We start from the raw sequence: 20,037 nt of genomic DNA, 5'->3' as shown, positions 1-20,037 counted from the left end.
AAGACAGCTGACTCCACTGTGAGTGACCCTGTCTCTCTCTCTCTCTCTCACACACACACACACACACACACACACACACACACACCCTCACTGAGTCTAAATCAACTACTGTAGGAAGGCGTTTCATTTCTTCCCTTTCATTTTTCTTTTATTTGTCAGCAGACAGACACACCTCCACTGACATCTCCCTGTCAGAAATAAGATGGATTCCATTTTTTCTGTGGATTCCATTTTGCCAGTCCCAGACAAATGTTATATGCTGTCACTTTCCGAACCTTAAAGATGTAACTTGAATATGACAATGAATAAATTATTTACTTCAAATACTCTGTGATGTTCAATAGTATCGTCTCAGCTACTGCACTGATCATCCCTTCTTTTACTGTCAGCAAAGACAGGTTCTTCAGTTGGCTATAAGGTTCTTTGAACAGCATTTTGGTTTCTGGGTTCTTTAAAGGGGGTCATCGGATGCAAAATTCACTTTACATGTTGTTTGAACATAAATGTGTGTTGGAAGTGTGTGTAAAAATCCACCCAGTGTTTTTTTTTTAAATCCCTATTTTAAAATCCCCTTTCTCAAATCAGGCTGTTCTGAGATTCCTGGCAGAATGACGTAGTTCTGAGTGAGCTGTCATCAGTCCGCCATTGTGTCGACTCCGGTGCAGGGGAAGACAAGAATGTCTCCGATTAAGCGATTGAGGCGTTTTGTTGTTGGAAGTAATAATGAACATAGCGGTCGTCATTTACTCCCGACATCTGAGCCACTGAAGACGCAGAGGATTAACTTTACTTTTTACTTTTACTCGTTTTTGAAGGGAATGTGCCCCCGATCTGCCTAAATGCGGCTATGGTCGCGCGAATCATTCGTGATCCAGCTTCACCTCCAGAAGAAATGGGTATAAGGGTTTTTTATGAATCTTTGCAAATCGCCTTTCCTAATAATGTGCTAGTTAGCAAGTTTCGCGGCTAAAGTTTACAGTCTGCTCAACACCCCACAGAAGAGAGGGGCGGGGGGAGCAGAGCTCATTAGCATTTAAAGCGACATGCAAGGAAACGGCTTGCTATGAACAGAGCTGATTTTGACTGGGTAAAAGGGGTGTTTTTTATACTACCACTGAGAAATTTTAACAAAAGTATGTTATAGACTTTTCATTAAGACCCTAAAGAATCATATCAACTTGTGGAAAATGGGCATCCGATGACCCCTTTAAAGATTCAGTACATAGAAAATAAACATTTGAAATTGTAAATAGTTCTAAGGCATCACACAGGAAGCAATCGTTGACTGCACTGCAGTGGCTTGATGTAGTCTATACTGGAAGTGTCAAAGCTGCACATTATCTTAATACAGATCAATTAGACCATTCAATTACAACATTTGAGAATAACTTATGTAAGAAAGTAGAAAAAAGACTTATATTTAGTATATATTATGTTAGTAATGCTACAACTGTATATACATATGGTAAAAAAAAAATTACAGTAAAAAAAAAGAACATTGACTTTGATGTAACAGTTAGAAGATAATACATACGTTAAATAAATATAGTAAATATATGGAATTAAATTAATACACATACACATTTCCATTCAGCATGGATGCATTAAATTGATCAAAGGTGACTGTAGAGACATTTATAATGTTACAAAAGATTTCTATTTCAAATAAATGCTATTCTTTTGAATTTTCTGTTAATAAAAGAATCATGTATCACAGTTTCCACAAAAATATTAAGCAGCAAAACTATTTTCAACATTGTTAAAAATAATAAATGTTTCTTGAGCAGCAAATCAGGATGTTAGAATGATTTCTGAAGGATCGTGTCTAACTGATGACTAATAATGCTGAAAATTCATAGGATTTCACTTAAAGCTATGAATTTCACTTAAAAATGATTAAAATAGAAAGCTGGTACATTTTAATATTATTTCACAATGTTACTGTTTTTGGATGTATTTTTGATCAAATGTTGCCTTGGTGAGAATAAGAGACTTCTTTAAAAATCAAACATGATGCAGACAACCAGGAAAAAATTGATCAGCCAAAAAGAGAAAAGCAGCAACACTTCCACTGCAGACAACACATCTGATTATAATGGGAGCGATTTAGTTTTATCGCATCGCGATGCACCACTTGCATCCAGACACACTGACAGCCTGTAAAATTCTCTTTTGTTTCCAATTGTAACCTTTAACACAGCGTACAGCTGCTCAATCTACTCAAACCTGAGAGTCGCCACATTTCATCATGTGGCTATTTAAAATCTAACATAAGAGAAAAATTACAGCTCTTGCACAGAAGTTCCTACAATATAGAAGAATTCCAGATATAGACTTTAATATCTGAGTGGGCTGTTGTTGCTTTCATTATCTTCAGTATCACCTGTTCAACACAAATGCTCGCTGGCTCATTAAAAGTTTCTGCGTCTGTGCTCAAAGAAAATGGGACTAGAGAAAGATGTTGAGCAGAAGTTAAATACTGGCCATGCTGGTCTGAGCATACCAAACAACCCTCTCACCTCACAGGGGTCATGAACGAATCTTTCAGTCTAAGCTAACATGTCTTCACTAGCCTGTATCACACAGCAAAGAAACTGAAAATAGAAAGTCAACGATTTTTTTCTCCACTCTTTTCTAAACTCTTTTCAGATATTGACGGCACTTTTAGACATCCACACGCAGTGAGAGTACAATGAGAAGAATAAAAGATGCAAAGCACAAAGAAATGATCGAATGAGATCATAGGATAAGAAAGGAAGATCTTCCTGTGAGTAAAATGCAAAGCAGGAAAGCAGGAAGGAGGACAGCGAATTTGACTGAATTTCCTCTGATCTTCTCTTAGAAGTGTTCTGCTTTTCTCCACTGACATTCTCTGCTGATGTGATGCTGAATGGAAGGTTTTTCTCAGCCAGATGGCAGCAAACTCCCTGAGCTCCAACTAGAAGGTCCTGTAATGCACATTCTGCTCAATGTGATGGGTGAATTCGACGGCTGATTAGATCTATGGGTTCTTTACACTTCATTGCTGAACTTATTTTGACATTTCCAGTGGAACAGAATACGCTAATCATTCTGTCTTCAGTAATGATAATAATAACGATAATGTCATAATATTATCATGAATTATGTATTAAAATTTAAAACCAGTGAAAACTTAACTCGAAATGCTTCATGGATTTTCTTTGATGAAAAATGTAAATGTTTATAACAGAATGCTTAAAAAATGTTACAATATATATAAAAAAACACCTTTAAAATAAAATGTTGCAATATGTACACTACCATTTTTACAAGAAATGAACACTTCTATTCAGCAAGGATACATTAAATTGATCAAATATGCTGATAAAGACATTTATTGTATAATATTATAAAAGATGATATTTCAAATAAATGTACTTTCAATTCATAAAAAATCTGGAAAAAAAGTGTCATGGTTTCCACAAAAATATTAGATGGCACAACTGATTTCAACATTTATAATGATAATAAATGTTTCTTGAGAACCAAATCAGCATATCAGAATGATTTCTGAAGGACACTGAAGACTGGAGTAATAACTGCTGAAAATCCAGCTTTGCCACATAAATAAATTACATTTTAAAGTATATTAAAACACAATATATTAAAACAAAGAAGAAAAGATATAATTTGAAAATAGTTATTTTAATTTCTTACTATTTTTATTGTATTTTTAATCAAATAAATGCAGTCTTGGTGAGCATAAAAGACTTGAGAGAGATGTTTACTAAATGTTATCATTTAGTGAGTCAAGATAGTGAAAAGTGAGGTTCAAAAACAGCTGAGGCAGCTCTTTGTCTAGGTTAACTCCCAGTGCACCGCGAGTCATGAATTATATCTCTGAATCTATAAAACACAAAACAGCCACTTCTAGGATTTGATTTAAGTATGATTTATGCAGTGGTTGTGTCAGAATCTAATCTTATCTTTGAGCAATACAACTCACTGAGGCTTAATGAGACCCCACTGAGAGACTGTTCATTGCTAGCTGAATGTTAATGCTTTACCTAGCTGCAGAACCTTTAATAAATCAAAACTAAACACATTTCTGCACTCCTGATCCGAAAAGAAAGATGTAAATGAACCCACGAGAGACCATAAACGCTCTACCCATAGAGAGCCTGAGGCTTCAAACGACCAGCTGAACCCCATTTACTTACACCAACAGCATCAGAGTCAATGGCTGGATGAGTTTTGGATGCATATGTGCATGTGAGCTTTCACATGGGAGTGGGTGGCTTTGAGAATGCCATGGCAGTAGAATCAGTTTAGATTCACATCTAAAGTAGAGTCATTCGGTTGTTCATCGCTGGAATGTTTTAGCCCAACATTAATTAGTTGTAGATTTAAAGATACACTAAAAGCTTAGGAAGCAATGCATAGATTAACATTTGATAAAATGTTGCAGGTTAACAGTGCTGGGCGGTATACCGGTTCATACCGAATACCGGTGTTTATTTTTGTTATGATATGAATCTTTAAAATACTGCAATACCGGTGTATGTCGCTTAAACAACGTTCCAATAAATGAGTACAAAACAGCGTTTCCTAGCACCTGTCGCTTACTGATTGTTTGGAATTATAAATATGAGCGTAGTTCGTCTGTTAATATCACATGCACTTTTTTTTTTGTTTTTTTTTAGTTTGTTACTCAGACGCAGGCAGTGCGCTGCATGAGACAAAAAAGTAACATAGGTCGCCCCTGGTCTTTATCTGATCACCCCTTCCTGCGCAGTGGAGTATTAATGGAAAATGCAATGGATATCTTCAAGATGGTCTGCAGACTCTGCAGAGATATCCAGTTAGGCTCCTGCTCCAAAACAAGCAACATCACGTTTTTATGAGATCTGCCATTTTAAGAATGATCATAAACTACAATCACTCTCTAAAAAAAAAGGGATAATAACAAAGCCTAATCAAATATCTCCACATCCCGTAAAGCTGCTTCCTTCTCATAAATGTCTTATTTGCTCATAATCTTGCAGCTTGTGCATAACAACATGTACTATTGTGCTGTAAGCTTTTTCAATACTCTTGTCCAAGCCTCAGATAAGTACAGTACTACATTATTATATTTGAGATTGGCAACAATACTGATTCAGAGATCGTTCTCATCTAGTTTTCACTGCATTATTCAGTGTCTGCCATTATAATAACTTTAGTGATATGAAGCATTTGGGACATGAAATCAGCTCTCATCACACCAAGAAAACCTTCTGGCAAAGGTACAGCTACAGTTTTACAATCATAATCAATTAACAAATAAAAAAACTGGAAGAAAAAAACACATTGTCTCTCTCCATACTCTCATTTCGCTGGATTTCATTGACCTTTTCTCTAATATAAACAATAATTACAAGTGAAAAATATCAGAAATGGTCACGCTGGCCTGGCTGAGTGGTCACAGCTGGACAGAGAAAGTGTTTTGCCACCCTGCTTTACAAATCGGAGATTAAAGTAAGCTCCTGAAAGGCCAGCCACAATGTTCACCCCCCCCCACCTGCTTTCACTGAGAATGCCACCGAATTTCACACACAGACTTTGTGGCTCCAAAAAACGGTTCATACCGAATACCGGTGTGGATTTGAGTTGTGATATGAATTTTTAAAATACCGCAATATAGTATACAACGTTCGGAACGCGACACTGTTTGAAAGGGGTCCCTTTTCACTGTTGCACTGTGGTGAGGGAACAGCTGTATGTGTTACTAAGCGTGAAAGTTCCGAAACTGAAGCGCTAATAGAACGTGATGACAGAAGAACTCATCCACAATATCCACATTGACCGCCACAAATATCCACCGCCCCCTGCCATCAGCTCCCGTGTCTCACACTTACACGAGCGCGACTTTCTTTTTTCCATAGAATATTCATACTGACAAACCTAGCGACTTTTTTGGATAAACCTTAGCTATGGTTCAGTTGGAAGATTTCGCCAGTGCTGTCCCGCGAACGTGAGGTCTGACTTTCCCGGAGAAGTGTCACCTCTCTCGGTGTCTGTTCTGTGCAGTGAGCGGCAGAGAAGCAGCGCATTCAGTTGGCCGCACCGCAGCCGTCTCGTCAATAAATGAGTACAAAACAGCGTTTCCTAGCACCTGTCGCTTACTGATTGTTTGGAATTATAAATATGAGTGTAGTTCGTCTGTTAATATCACATGCACTTTTTTGTTTGTTGTTTTTTTTTAGTTTGTTACTCAGACGCAGGCAGTGCGCTGCATGAGACAAAAAATTAACATAGGTCGCCCCTGGTCTTTATCTGATCACCCCTTCCTGCGCAGTGGATTATTAATGGAAAATGCAATGGATATCTTCAAGATGGTCTGCAGACTCTGCAGAGATATCCAGTTAGGCTCCTGCTCCAAAACAAGCAACATGACGTTTTTATGAGATCTGCCATTTTAAGAATGATCATAAACTACAATCACTCTCTAAAAAAAAAGGGATAATAACAAAGCCTAATCAAATATCTCCACATCCCGTAAAGCTGCTTCCTTCTCATAAATGTCTTATTTGCTCATAATCTTGCAGCTTGTGCATAACAACATGTACTATTGTGCTGTAAGCTTTTTCAATACTCTTGTCCAAGCCTCAGATAAGTACAGTACTACATTATTATATTTGAGATTGGCAACAATACTGATTCAGAGATCGTTCTCATCTAGTTTTCACTGCATTATTCAGTGTCTGCCATTATAATAACTTTAGTGATATGAAGCATTTGGGACATGAAATCAGCTCTCATCACACCAAGAAAACCTTCTGGCAAAGGTACAGCTACAGTTTTACAATCATAATCAATTAACAAATAAAAAAACTGGAAGAAAAAAACACATTGTCTCTCTCCATACTCTCATTTCGCTGGATTTCATTGACCTTTTCTCTAATATAAACAATAATTACAAGTGAAAAATATCAGAAATGGTCACGCTGGCCTGGCTGAGTGGTCACAGCTGGACAGAGAAAGTGTTTTGCCACCCTGCTTTACAAATCGGAGATTAAAGTAAGCTCCTGAAAGGCCAGCCACAATGTTCACCCCCCCCCACCTGCTTTCACTGAGAATGCCACCGAATTTCACACACAGACTTTGTGGCTCCAAAAAAAGAGAGAGTGTGAGATATAGAGGATTACCGAGAGAGAGAGTGAGAAGGTGAAAGACTTTGTGAAATGGAGGCGTAAAAACTAACAAAAAAGCTTTTTCAGTCCAGATGCAAACGTATTCTAGTGAAATATTTCTAAGGTTTTCTCAACCGTTTTAGGTCTATGACCCATTTTTTAAGTTCCAAGATACATACAACCCCCACAACCTCACCCATGCACAGCATTAAGCTATAGTCTCACAGACAGCAAATTAAGTTGTAAAATATATGAAAACAGTTTGCCAATTGTATAATTATTGACTCTGTAACTGTAACAAATAATTTGGGCATCTCTTCATTGGCACTCATCCTGTCTAATGGGAGGATTAAGGGTTGTGTGTCGCACTGCAGCTTGTCAAAGTCCGACATGATAATTAAAAGCGTATTCATCTAATCTCCGCTGTTCTGTCCAACTTGGAACGATGTTTGGTCCTGCAATGTAATGTAATCAAGAGCGCTGAATCCTGCTTTACACAAATAAGTGCCAGCAAATGGTATACACAGTTTAAAGGGTTAGTTCACCCAAAAATGAAAATTAGCCCATAAATTACTCACCCTCAAGTCATCCTAGGTGTATATGACTTTCTTCTTTCAGACGAATCCAGTCGGAGTTATATTAAAAATTGTCTTTGATCTTTCAAGCTGTTTCATGGCACTCAGCGGGTGTTGCATGCATCAGTCCAAAAGCACTTCATTAAAATGCGCCCATCCATAAAAAAAGTGTCTCACACGGCTCCGGGGGGTGAACAAAGGCCTTCTGTACCGAATCGATGCATTTTTGTAAGAAAAATATCCATATTCAAAACGTAATAATCACTTTAATGTAGCTTGCGCTCACTGTTGTACACGGAAGCAACTCCGGGAGGATGACGTATGGAGGTCAGTGCTGAACCAGAACAAGAACAAGGTTGAGATCCTCTGCCTCAGAGATTATTGAAAGCCATTACTGGTAAACATCTTCTGCATCCAATTCCAAATAAATACACTGAAGCACAAAGCACCTGCAGCGCTAATTTCATTTCATGAAAGCTATCAGGATTTTATCTACAAGTTGTGTGAACAACAGATCCTATTAACGTTCAAGTTAGAGACCTAATAAAAAGTTCACTAAAAGTTCACCAAAGCTGATGAGTCAGTGTTACCGGTGGACTCCTGTAATACCCACCTGCCAATCAACATTAGGGTCTGATGTCAAACAGCACTTTACCTGTCTTTCTCTTTCCATGCTTTTGCAAGCAAATGCACACACACATACATACCTAAGGACTGACTAACACACGTATTTGTGGGCAGACTGGATGTGGGTGACTCATCAGTTTAGCTGCCTATGGCTACAAACGGTCTCAAGGATCTTTTCTCAAGCTTTTGAGACAGTTTCATGACATACCAGTAGATGACACGGCCAGAAAACCCCCCCGCAATGTCTAAATTGGACAGCTGTATGCGATGAGAACAGGCAGGGCCATGGGATCTCGACAGTCATGAATAATGACTATAGCGGGTGCAAAATGGTCTCTCACTGGCTCATAGGTCATGTTCAACCAGAGCTATACTAAGGATATGGGTGAGTAAAAATGATTTGGGGCCTGTGGTCTTCAAATAGGATCAGAGGAATCTATGAAAAGCAATAGGCCATGTTTAATATAGAGGATATCTAGTTCTATGCTATAATATCTCGAAAGCGTCGTCCACAGAAAATGTTGAGTTATGTTCAACAAACGCAGGCTGACTGTGTAAGTTGTACTCCAATGTGAGCAAACAAAGTTAGAAGCGAGTAAGGCTTGTTCACATTTGATATAATCATCGTACTGTATGTCTCTGTATTGAGCGAGGGTATCAGACGCTCTCAGCGTTTTCAAATGTGCTAGAATGAGCCATTAAGATATCCATTTTCATCCATCCACTACCATTAAAGTCATACAAGCATAACGTCTTCTGCTGAAGCACTGCCGTGACCTTTATTTTCACTTGGTGGTCAGTATTACCATCATTTTAAGCAGTAACAATGAGATATTTGCCGTAACAGCTGCCATTACAAGTGAAATGGTAAAGTTTGTCCAGTATTCTGAGGTGGAAATGATCATTGGATACGCTGAGACAGCTGGTGGACAGACGCAGCAGGATAGAACCAATTACTGTCCTTTTCTCCTCCCATCCCTTCTGTCTTTACTTTCCTTTGATATTCATGTTACATCAGAGTTACAAAAGTCTTTTATGAACCGCCAGACAGACTGTACCTGTCAGCACTATCTCAGCTCCCCATTGTTTGTCATTGTAAGGATGATGCTGTGGTCCTCCCAGGGAATTATGGGTAATAACTCTGAAGTGCTCGTGGCTTGTGAATAAAGGTGAGGAGAGGATGCCTACGAGGCTGATTGACAGACTAAGGGACACTGGGGAGATTGAGAGGCTTAGGAAGAATTATTGAAGGAGAGCCTCATAATGTTTAGACACTAAGGAGGCCGGAGGACTGACAGAACCCAGCACTGTGAAATGAGAGGAGGAGGTCTGCCAGTACAGACAGATCTGAAAAGCCGCAGATGTGTGTAAAGACCTTGAACAGATGAGATGAGACAAGATGAGGGTGTTAGTTACAAAGCGAACTTGATATTTTAAACTTTCTGAGATAGTGAGTGAAGGAGGGATTCTGCAGAATCAAAGAAACGATGCATCACAAAATTCTGGATTGAGCCACACAATTCCATTTTCACATTTAATAGTAATAATTGATAATAATAATAATAATATATATATATATTAAAAAATGTGCCGTGTAAATAAGTTCAGACCGCTCATTTGCGTACTGACATGTTTGACAGCTGTTAATGTACAATTACCATTTTAGATCAACAAACTGTACTGTAAAAGATTTCTATTCAAACTGAAAGCATAAATCTAGGCTACCCGCTGCCATTTTCAAAGCACAATGCAAAACTGTGACATTTCATTCACTGACACTCTTCAATATAATATAATATAATATAATATAATATAATATAATATAATATAATATAATATAATAAATATAATATATTTGCATTAAAAATACATGGTTCCTTTTAAATGGATGTCAACTGAGAAATTAATCAAGACTCATTTTGGAATTGGATCTTGACTTAAAATTGAATAGAATCCCAAGGTATCTAAAGATTCCTGCTTCTAATAGTGAGTGGGTGACATTTCCTGGTGATTGGAGAGAAATTATATCGGCTCGATTTACATAATCTGCTGCACAGAGATTCACATATGAACATGATGCCACTGTCTTTGATAACTAATCATGCCTGTGACTTGCCCTTTAAATGAAAATTTACCAAAGGCCAATAACACTGTCATCTAGTCAGAGAGGCTGGAATGATGCCAAGAAGCTTTTGTAGCCAAAATCATTCAAATATAAGCAGCACATGGCTGCGAGAACCCTCTCTAATCAGCAAGTCTGACAATTACTTACCCCCTCTCACCTGCTGCCTTTGGCAGAGCCATCATCACAAAGAGACTGCTAATAACCACTGACTCACTTTTCAGTAAACAGACACTGTGATCAGCAGGGAATCTGGGCAACCAAAATGAGGGATCTGTTCTCGTAAAGCTTTGAAATTAGGAGGAGGCCCTCAAAGTAACAATAACAAACAGATAACTCCACAAATAAACAGCAGGTCTCTTCGGAGGCGCGTGAAATTGAGAGCTAATAGGTCGCTGTCAATCAAGCAGAATAGAAATGCACAAAGTGGTAATGTGCATTAAACCCTGAGTGCATAAATCATGTCGTACATGATTGCTGTAAATCAGATGTATTGAACACTCTTGACATTTGCCTGAATTGTTGCCAGATGGATGCTAAATTGAGTTATCATAGGAAAATGTGAGAAGATGACCGTCTTCAGGCAGGTAGTTAATAGAAGCTCCACAGGTTAAAAATTAGCTTCGCTACATGCATTTTATTCTCAGCCAAGATACATAAAGAAGAAAAATAGCCCTTATAACCCTGCCTACGTGGCACGTTGCCAAGGAGACTGTAACGTAAGAGAACACAGTCAGCATACAATTCACTTATTTTTCAATATGAAGAGGGCTGACAAGATCTAGATCTCACTGTAAATGACCCATCCGAAAGCATTACCTCATACCTGGATAAATATTTTACAAGTGTGAACAAGCAGAACTGCACCGGGCCTCAACAGATGAATTGCAGCAATCAGTTTAAAATGTCCCTTTACGCTTGTGTTATACTTTCCCATGCGTCAAGGTAAATTGGCTCTAGAGACTGCAATCCATTAGCGTGTTGCCCCAATGATACTGCAGTTGCCTCATTGCCCATTTTGTGTGATGATGAAAGGCAAAATAGACACCCAATCAAATAACATGCACTTTTTGTTCTGAAAAAGTCAAACGACGAGGAGAAATATTTATGCAACAATGGGGTAAGACACTTTAATAACATTTTGAAACCTTCAGTGCGTCAAAGTGCAAAAGTCTTGAATGGGCAAGATAATGTAAAAGCCATTCCTATTTCTAAGCCACAGGGGTGGCATATATCTGTACAGCTCATAATGCTTGATTAAAACTAGTTGTCATTTCAGTCAGAGTAAAATGGACTAAAATGAATAAATATGATAATTTTTTAAAGTATATTTATGTTAAAATGCAGTAAAAATTAACACTACTTGAATATTACTGGCTTTTAAATGTGCGATAAATCTACAGAAACGGAGATGATCAAGAAGGGTGAAAAGATAAAAAACTAAATTGTAGGGTTCATGTTTTTTATCTCTTTAAATGCACAATAGCAACTGATGCTGCAAGAGCACATTCACATCAAATCTCTGATGTTTTAAGAGAAAACCCTTCATCCTGTCCTATGTACTGTGAAGGAGAGAAATGTATATTTGCCTTTATAGTGTGCACTTCTTTCCATCAAACAGATCAAGAACTGACGGTAGATCAAGAAAGTGAGAGTTATCTTAGTTTAGCTTAAACTACAGATGAAAATGAATTTGTTTCATACGGGAGATTTTGATCTTGAAAAATGATATTCAAAGAGGTCACTGATAGAGACTACATGCATGTTTTAAATGTCTGGCATTATCTTCCAATGAAATGAACAAAAAGAACATTTGATTCTTCATAATTCACTTGGAGTGCAGACATGTGGTGTTTTGTCTTGCAAATGTTTGGCTTTGGCTGCTCGATCCTTGGTGCTATCCAGAAAATGACTGTAATAATTCAGAATATATGTTCTTCTTGACCCTGGGTCATGTGCTCTGATGAATATATATGACACTGAGACATAATGGAATTTTTGGATGCAAGCAAAATGCAGAAGAATGCAGATGGAAGAAGTGTGTATCTAACTTCACCTTATTTTACCCTGAGGACATACCAGGAACGGATGGCACATAACTATTCATAAACTGAAACTCTACCCAAAATAAATTATATAACTAGAGCCTCCACCTAGAAGTATCCCCACCTCAAAAAAGACAATTTAGACAAAATTACATCTGAAATGACAAACTAAAATTTTAATAAATGCGCTTTAACAAAAATATAAGGCTTTCTAACCCTCAGGCTATCTTGCCTCTTAGGCTTTTACTGTAAGTGCATTACTATAAATGCATTTCCTGTTCTATTTGACAAACTGAGGGATGAGCTAAAAATGTGTTCTCTGGTAATAACCCACAGGCCACAGATTTTTTTTTTCAAGCTTAACTTGAATTTAACCCAGAATACTTTTAGTCACTTCGACCTTTGAAATAAGGTCTTCATGAAGTTTAAGTAGTATAACTTTTTGTCCTTCAATATGTAATTGAGCAAAATTGAAAGTAATTTACTTAATTCCCAAAAATAATATTTAAAGAAATAGATCACCCACCCAAATTTGAAAAATCATTTACTTTAAACTTGCAAAACGTTATTTCTACTGTTAAACACATGCAAAAAAAAATTATATATTCTGAAAAATGTTGAGGTGTTTTTTTTCTTTGCCATAACAATATAAGCAAAAGGGGCCCAATGTTGTTTTGGACCCCTGTGACTGTCATTTCATGGACAGAAGAAATAAAGTCATGCAGGCTTGGAACGGCATGAGGGTGAGTAAATGATGACAGAAATAGTTTTTGGTGAAATATCCATTTAGGGTGTAGCTATTGTTGTAATTGTTACCCATGAAGAAAATCAGCTAGAGGTTGGAGGGATAGAGACACAACGGAAAGGGAAAGAGGTTGAGAGATGTGTGATGAAAGCTTTGGCCATGTAACTCAAGGACACCGTGACCCTGGGTGTCCCTGTCTTCTCTGAATGTTGCTTTTAAGAGCGGCGGCACAGGAGAGACTTTGGCTATGTGTGTGCCTGTCCTGTCAGTGAACCCATCACTGGCATCTCAAACTTTAAACACTGAAAGCCTGTCTACTTTTGTTTCTGAACTGATGAAGATCATGTGAATCTGAAGAGGCAAGAGTACCATCTGAACAGAAGGGATACCAGTGAGATTACGGAAAATTTAAGAGCTGTAAAAGCCCAGTAAGTCATCCTGTGTACGTGACCTGTACGTGGAGGGTCACATGTATAAAACAATGTGTTGTGTCTAGTTGGCCAACATAAAATATGTGTGCGGCTTTTATTTCACAATAGCCATTTGTCACGGCACTAAATTCTCCTTCAACAGAGCTATTATTGTCTGAATTGAGTGGTAAGCTCATTATTCACAATTTGCTGTTGTGACACGTCTGAAATTGGTTACTCTGCTGTGCTTAATTCTATTTTTCGTCTGCTCAATAGGTGGCTCCTTGTCTCTGTGCCAACAGTGATAAGAAGTGGCTAAGACTTGGCAGACTTGTAGAGCAAATCTGTGCCAAACTCTGTCAGGGTGCCATTCAGAAGATTACAATGTTGTTCATTAACCTTCAAGTGAAGTAGAAGAAACAGACCAGAGCAAAATGCTATGTTTATGAACAATGCCACACACACTAATGTGTATCATCATGCTACGGGGTACCTTCGTTGGAAGCGAACCCACAAAACCTGCAGATAATTCATAAACCATCTACAACCTTGTTTAAAGGACTGGTAAATATGCTAAGATAGATCTGCAATGTATTTAAATGAAGTCATTGTCTTTCTTTGCAACACAAACATGCTTCCTTTGTATGTAAATTAGGTTTTTGGAATTGGATTGCAGTTATGGAGTGATGCTGTATAGTTCTAGTAAAGTATGTCAGTGGCAGTTTGCCACATCCTCCATATCCTAACGCTCAAAATCAGGCTTACAAGATGAGAAATTGTCCCATGCAGATTTTCTGGGCACGTTTGCACTGTAACCTGATTTTTGCAATTCCTTTAGAGAATTGGAAGCGTAAAAAAATGCAAGCTTAAAGAAAATATAATATATATAATTTTTTTCTTTTTTCTATATCTTATAATCTGCAGAAATATGAGTTTTTGGCCTGGTTTCACAGACCAGGATTAGGCCATTGTTCAATTAGGACATTTAAGCATTTTTTTAAATAAATCCCTTTGAAAACATTACTGGTGCATCTTGAGACAAAGGTACTGACATGTTTTAAGATCAATCAGTGCAAGCTCAGACTTATATTTTAGTCTGGGAATAGGCTTAAACCTTCTCTGTGAAACCGGTGGTATATGATAAAACAGATCAATGTGCTGTACTAATACCTTTTCTGAATATAAAATATGAATGTTATCCTGTGATATGTGGGCATATGAGTGTGGATGTATAGTATACGCGTTGGTTTTTGTTCAGTAAAAGGGTGTGTGCTTTACATTCTCAGCTGGTGGGATTCACCAATTACCATGTGCACATGGCAAATTCTTGAGCAGCTCATTTTATTATCTTTCATATAAAATGGCACTGATAGATCTGTACGAGAAGGTCAACAAACAGAACCCCTCATAATCATGCTCCATTTGTGACTCATCAAGTGGGCTTACTCACTGCACACAACATGCAATCATCACTTGTACATGCACACACACACACACACACACACACACACACACACACACACACACACACACAGGATGCAAGCAAGAGCACACACTCACTGCCTTATTTGGTAAAATGGTATACATCATTCAGAAAAGAGACATTCAGGATTGGTAGAAGCGTGTGAATATACAGCCATTAGCTGAGTGGGTGGGACAATCTAGAAATCTGTTCCTGTCAGGAAAATGTTGTGACACTTTAGTAATGACAAGGTTTCTATGACAACAGTGCCTGTAAGACTGCAAACTGCAAAGCCTTGTTGTTATTGGCAAATTAATGCAGCAATGCATTATGGTCCACAGAGGTTAAGCATTCATTTGGGTTAGAAGCTGATTATATGATTAAGTTATATAGCCATTTCTCTCTAATCACATCCGTGACCCTGTACACCCATTTCAAAACAATTTCAAAAGGACTGTATAATCCATAGACTGTACACATGGTGTTTTCTATTAACTTCAGACACAGCAGAGTAAAAATGTATACATTTACATGCATCTGATTTATTCAAGCAAATTGCAAGTGCACTCACTTGGGTCAGACAGCATGGAATCAGTCTTGGGCAGGAACTGGTCACAGCGAATGCCCTGGAAACCCTCTTTACACCTGATTTTTTAAAAAAAGAAAAAGAAAGACAGTTAGTAAGCAGTTTAATAGATGCTTTTATCTAAAGCAATGTATTTTAGGGACAATCTCCATGGGGTTAAGAACTGTACTTGGCTTGTTCCTTGTGGGAATAAAGGCAAAAAAAAGCAACTTTTTGGCTATTCTGGTGAAATAATGAGTATTTTAACATTTCTGGACTGGCACTATTACTTCCATTGCAAGCTGTGTTGTTATTGATAGATAACTAAATCTAAAAATTTTAATTATTATTTAAAATAAAGCGGAAATAAAATAAAATAAAAAATGTCAATAAAAAATAATTGTCAAACAAAAATCTTAAACTAAAAATTAGAAATGTTGCCTTGGCAACTATGTGAAGTTGAAGTACTAAAATTACTAAAACTGAACTGAAATAAAAATAAAAAGCTGAAAATAATTAAAATGACAAAAGCTTAAATTTAAAATGAAAACTATAAAAATCAAAGCTATTTTAAAATATAAATAAATACTATGACAGTATATGAATAATATTAAAATAACACCTAACTGTAATCAAGGCAACTGGAAATTAATTTTTGTGGTAATCAACACTGCCACAAGTGTTATTGATTTAGCTTAACTTAAATTGAACCTGGAATATTACTTTAAACCCCTTGGTCACTCCACCACTCTAATTAAAACACTTTCAGGGGCCAGACTGGTCCCTGTGCATTTGATAACAATGAAACTTCTAGATGTTTGAAGTTCGAAAACGTTCGAGGGTTTTCTGGAAATCAGATGGGAAACCCAAACGTGCCATGTCATGCATCTGTTGCAGATGCCAGTAGATTGATTTGGAAATACATGGGGACAGCGAGTTTGCTGATTTTCTACCTCAGCAAAGCCCTGACTGCTTGAATAAGCTCTCTCGGTGTTCACTAAATATGGAAATGAAATGCTTGTCTTTTATATATGAAATATGTATGCCATGTCCCTCCCAGCCAAGCTGTTTGCTCTCTCTCCAGCTCTCTTGCTCATGTAACTGCCCATGTGTTTCTGCCTGTCTCGCTCTTCCTCACCCTCTCTCCATCCTGTCATCACTTTATCCTCATTTTTCCCTCACTTCTTGACTTTTCAAAGACACTGGAGGCTAATCCCGCTTTCAGCTGGTTGAGTCAGGAGAGCAATGTGACAAAGAAAAATGTCCCTGGCTCTAAATGGCAGAGTACAAACAGAGCATATGCATATGCCATGCGCACGAGCCTCAGCAGATAGCATAAGCCTTTGTTGGTTATACAGCACATTTCATCCTTTTACAGAGGATCAGGAGCTCAATTTAATGCTGCATATTGCTTAGGCTGTACGTTTCCAAGTTTCCAACTGAAAAATAAATACATTTTAAAGACCCAATCTTTTCTTTTTTATATTATATGCAACATAAATAAATATTGCACATTTGCTTGCATCAGCAGCTTTCTCTGAGCTATTTATAGTTACCATATGATATTGCTTACTTTTCATGTCATTTTCACACCTGTAGATTATTTGTTTTGTTCTGAAACAAGGATATATAAATACATACTACATAAAATATATAAATATATATATATAATATATAAACACAGAGCGAGAATGAAGGCTTCATCTGGACAGCATTCTTACAATGCATCTGTTTCGAGGAAAAGCCACGAGAAGAGCTACTCTTTGGTTTTCAACTGAAATAAGAAATGTGCTCACCCACATTATGAATTATAATATAGCTTGGTTCATTGGTCCATTGGGTCAGATTGCTTTCTTACCACAAGCAACCGCTTTAGAGTTAGTTTTCAATTGGGCTGAGACTACCTCAATCAGGCAGTCTTGGGCCGATTATTTTGGTTTGAATCCGAGTGTGATTGCTGTGTTCATATATGCCAAAATTAATTGAACCAAGGGAGAAATGTGCCAGGTTCAGAAACAAATGCTAGAACCAAGCCAGGTGTGAAAATGCCCTTAGACAATATGTTTTTGCTTCGCCAACAACAATAGTTTGAAAGTCTTAGTAGACTCATTGCATCATAAACAGTATTTTGTCCCAAAATAAATCAGTGTTTTGAATAAATTGGTTGAATGAATGATTGAATGATTCGTGGCCTAATGGTTAGAGAGTCGGACTCGTAACCCAAAGGTTGCGGGTTCGAGTCTCGTATCGGCGGGATTGTAGGTGGGGGGAGTGAATGTACAGCGCTCTCTCCCACCTTCAATACCACAACTGAGGTGCCCTTGAGCAAGGCACCGAACCCCCACTGCTCCCCGGGCGCCGCAGCATAAATGGCTGCCCGCTCCGGGTGTGTGTTCACGGTGTGTGTGTGTTCACTGCTGTGTGTGTGCACTTTGGATGGGATAAATGCAGAGCACTAATTCCGAGTATGGGTCACCATACTTGGCCACATGTCACGTCACTTTAAAGACCGTTGCTTGTATTCTTCTAGAATGATTCCGTTTTTTTTTCAATGAGTCAGTTGAACGAATTATTTAATTTGTTTAAAGACAGGCACTTGTCGCCACCTACTGGCATAACGATAATCTGTAATCTGCAGGATTCATTCTTAACACTTATGGACAGATGGACAGTCTGTCAAGTACCTCGCAAACACAACAAGCAGAGTGATAAAAACAATGAAAGTCCCAGTTCTGGCTAACTACATTGTATAATTCACTACATTTCCCAAGCCTCGAGTTCTTTGAAGTGAACTGTTTCCAGTGTAACTGTCTTTCTTTTTGTCATGTACAAAATAAGCACTGTTACAAATGTGTTGCTGTGTTCATGAAACAGACTTACTTTTTGTATCATTCCGTTTTTTCCTTATTACCAGAAGAACCACAGAAAACTGATGAAATTGAATAATTTTGAATACATTTGAATTAATTGTCTTTTCCCAGTCAAAACCCAAAATCCTAAGCGTACGAACAGCAACAAGTATTCATTGGGCCTCATTCATGAAACACAAGCAGAACAAATTTCTATGTAAATTGTTCATAAAACCATTCTTACGTAAACTGTTAACGTGGCAATTTACATAAGCATGATTTTACGAATGATTTACACAGAAATGATAATAGACAGTGTCTACTATAAATAGCATCACAGTGATATAATTTTTTACACCCTTGTCCAATCTGATGTTAACAATTATCACTCCTCGCTCTATACTAGAAATCAGCATACGACTAATTGAATGTAACTGTCATATGTGTCGCTAGTAAAGATTTTACACTAATTGCACAGAGGGAGCTATAGAGGGCTATGAGTCAGTAATGAAATCAGCACCGCAAATGCTTTACATAGCGCATAGGTCATGCCTGAAGGATTTGTGGTCAATTAATCTCTCCACAATTAATGTGTCCGCAGGCAAGTGGTGCTGATAAAGATCTGTGAGATAAGAAAGTAGTGCAGTACAAATTTACAGAAGGAGGATCATTAAAAGAGAGATCAAGTGCTATGGCTGCATTGTGAGGAACAGTCATTATGGGCACAGTATGTGGCAATTGGCAAACAGTGGCAATTAAAATGTGGGGAGTGGATGGAAAGAGGTGGAGGTGTGGAACTGTACCCAAGAGACCACATTTGGGCTGCTTGCCTCTTTTTATCTCGCCCCGCACACACATTTTGTTCACAGGCTTGATTTATGTGGAAAGATGATACATGTTTAGCCCAGTAGGAGGCATCCTGTTGCTCAGCATACGGCCGAAGCAGAGGGCTTTTCTTTCATACAAAGCATTTTTTCTCACTTGTGCACATGGCATAGTGTTTCGGTTCTATCAACATGAAATACTGAAACGCGTCTCGGACGGGTGTGACGATGTCTTTTAATTGACTAGGCTACAGTTATTTCTAATCTTAATTCTTTTTTCTTTACTCCATGAGGCCTTGTCATGTTACAGGACCCCCTGTGTGAAATCTTTCATTTCTTCTTCATAATATAGGTCTATATATAACATACGTGTCTTCTTGTCACTTTCATGCTCCTCCCAACCCTATGATTTTCCTTGGAAATTTTGCAATCGAATATTCATTAGTCTCGGAGACCTGTGAATGAAAATGTTAATATTTCTCACAGACCCAGAATGTATTGAGTGTTGCCTGGCTTTTAATTAGCACCACACTCATTAATTAGCAGGAACAAATGGGGGAGAGGGATGGGATGCTGGAAGGAGGTGTAGATCATTCTAACTAAGAGGCAGCTTTACAGGCACAGATAAATATAAATACCAAGCCTCCAGCTGTCAGATTCTTGCTGAATGTGAGAAGAAC

The 20,037-nt window shown here is 37.9% G+C and overlaps 1 protein-coding gene across 1 annotated transcript in view; it reads right to left on the bottom strand.

The window, feature by feature from the left end:
* LOC107713883 (pro-neuregulin-3, membrane-bound isoform-like) overlaps positions 1 to 16,833 on the bottom strand; it is a 56,135-nt gene extending 39,302 nt beyond the window's left edge. The window contains exons 1-2 of the mRNA XM_016519529.1: positions 16,823 to 16,833; positions 15,691 to 15,764 (exon numbers count right to left, since the gene is read on the bottom strand). Of these exons, the coding sequence (XP_016375015.1) occupies positions 15,691 to 15,764; positions 16,823 to 16,833 (85 nt within the window). The remainder of the gene's footprint in view (positions 1 to 15,690; positions 15,765 to 16,822) is intronic.
* Between the last annotated feature and the right edge of the window lie 3,204 nt (positions 16,834 to 20,037).

Source organism: Sinocyclocheilus rhinocerous, unplaced genomic scaffold (assembly GCF_001515625.1).
Source record: "Sinocyclocheilus rhinocerous isolate Xijiao unplaced genomic scaffold, SAMN03320098_v1.1 scaffold1170, whole genome shotgun sequence".
Taxonomy (NCBI): Eukaryota; Metazoa; Chordata; class Actinopteri; order Cypriniformes; family Cyprinidae; genus Sinocyclocheilus; species Sinocyclocheilus rhinocerous.
This window is presented reverse-complemented; position numbering and strand designations above follow the sequence as displayed.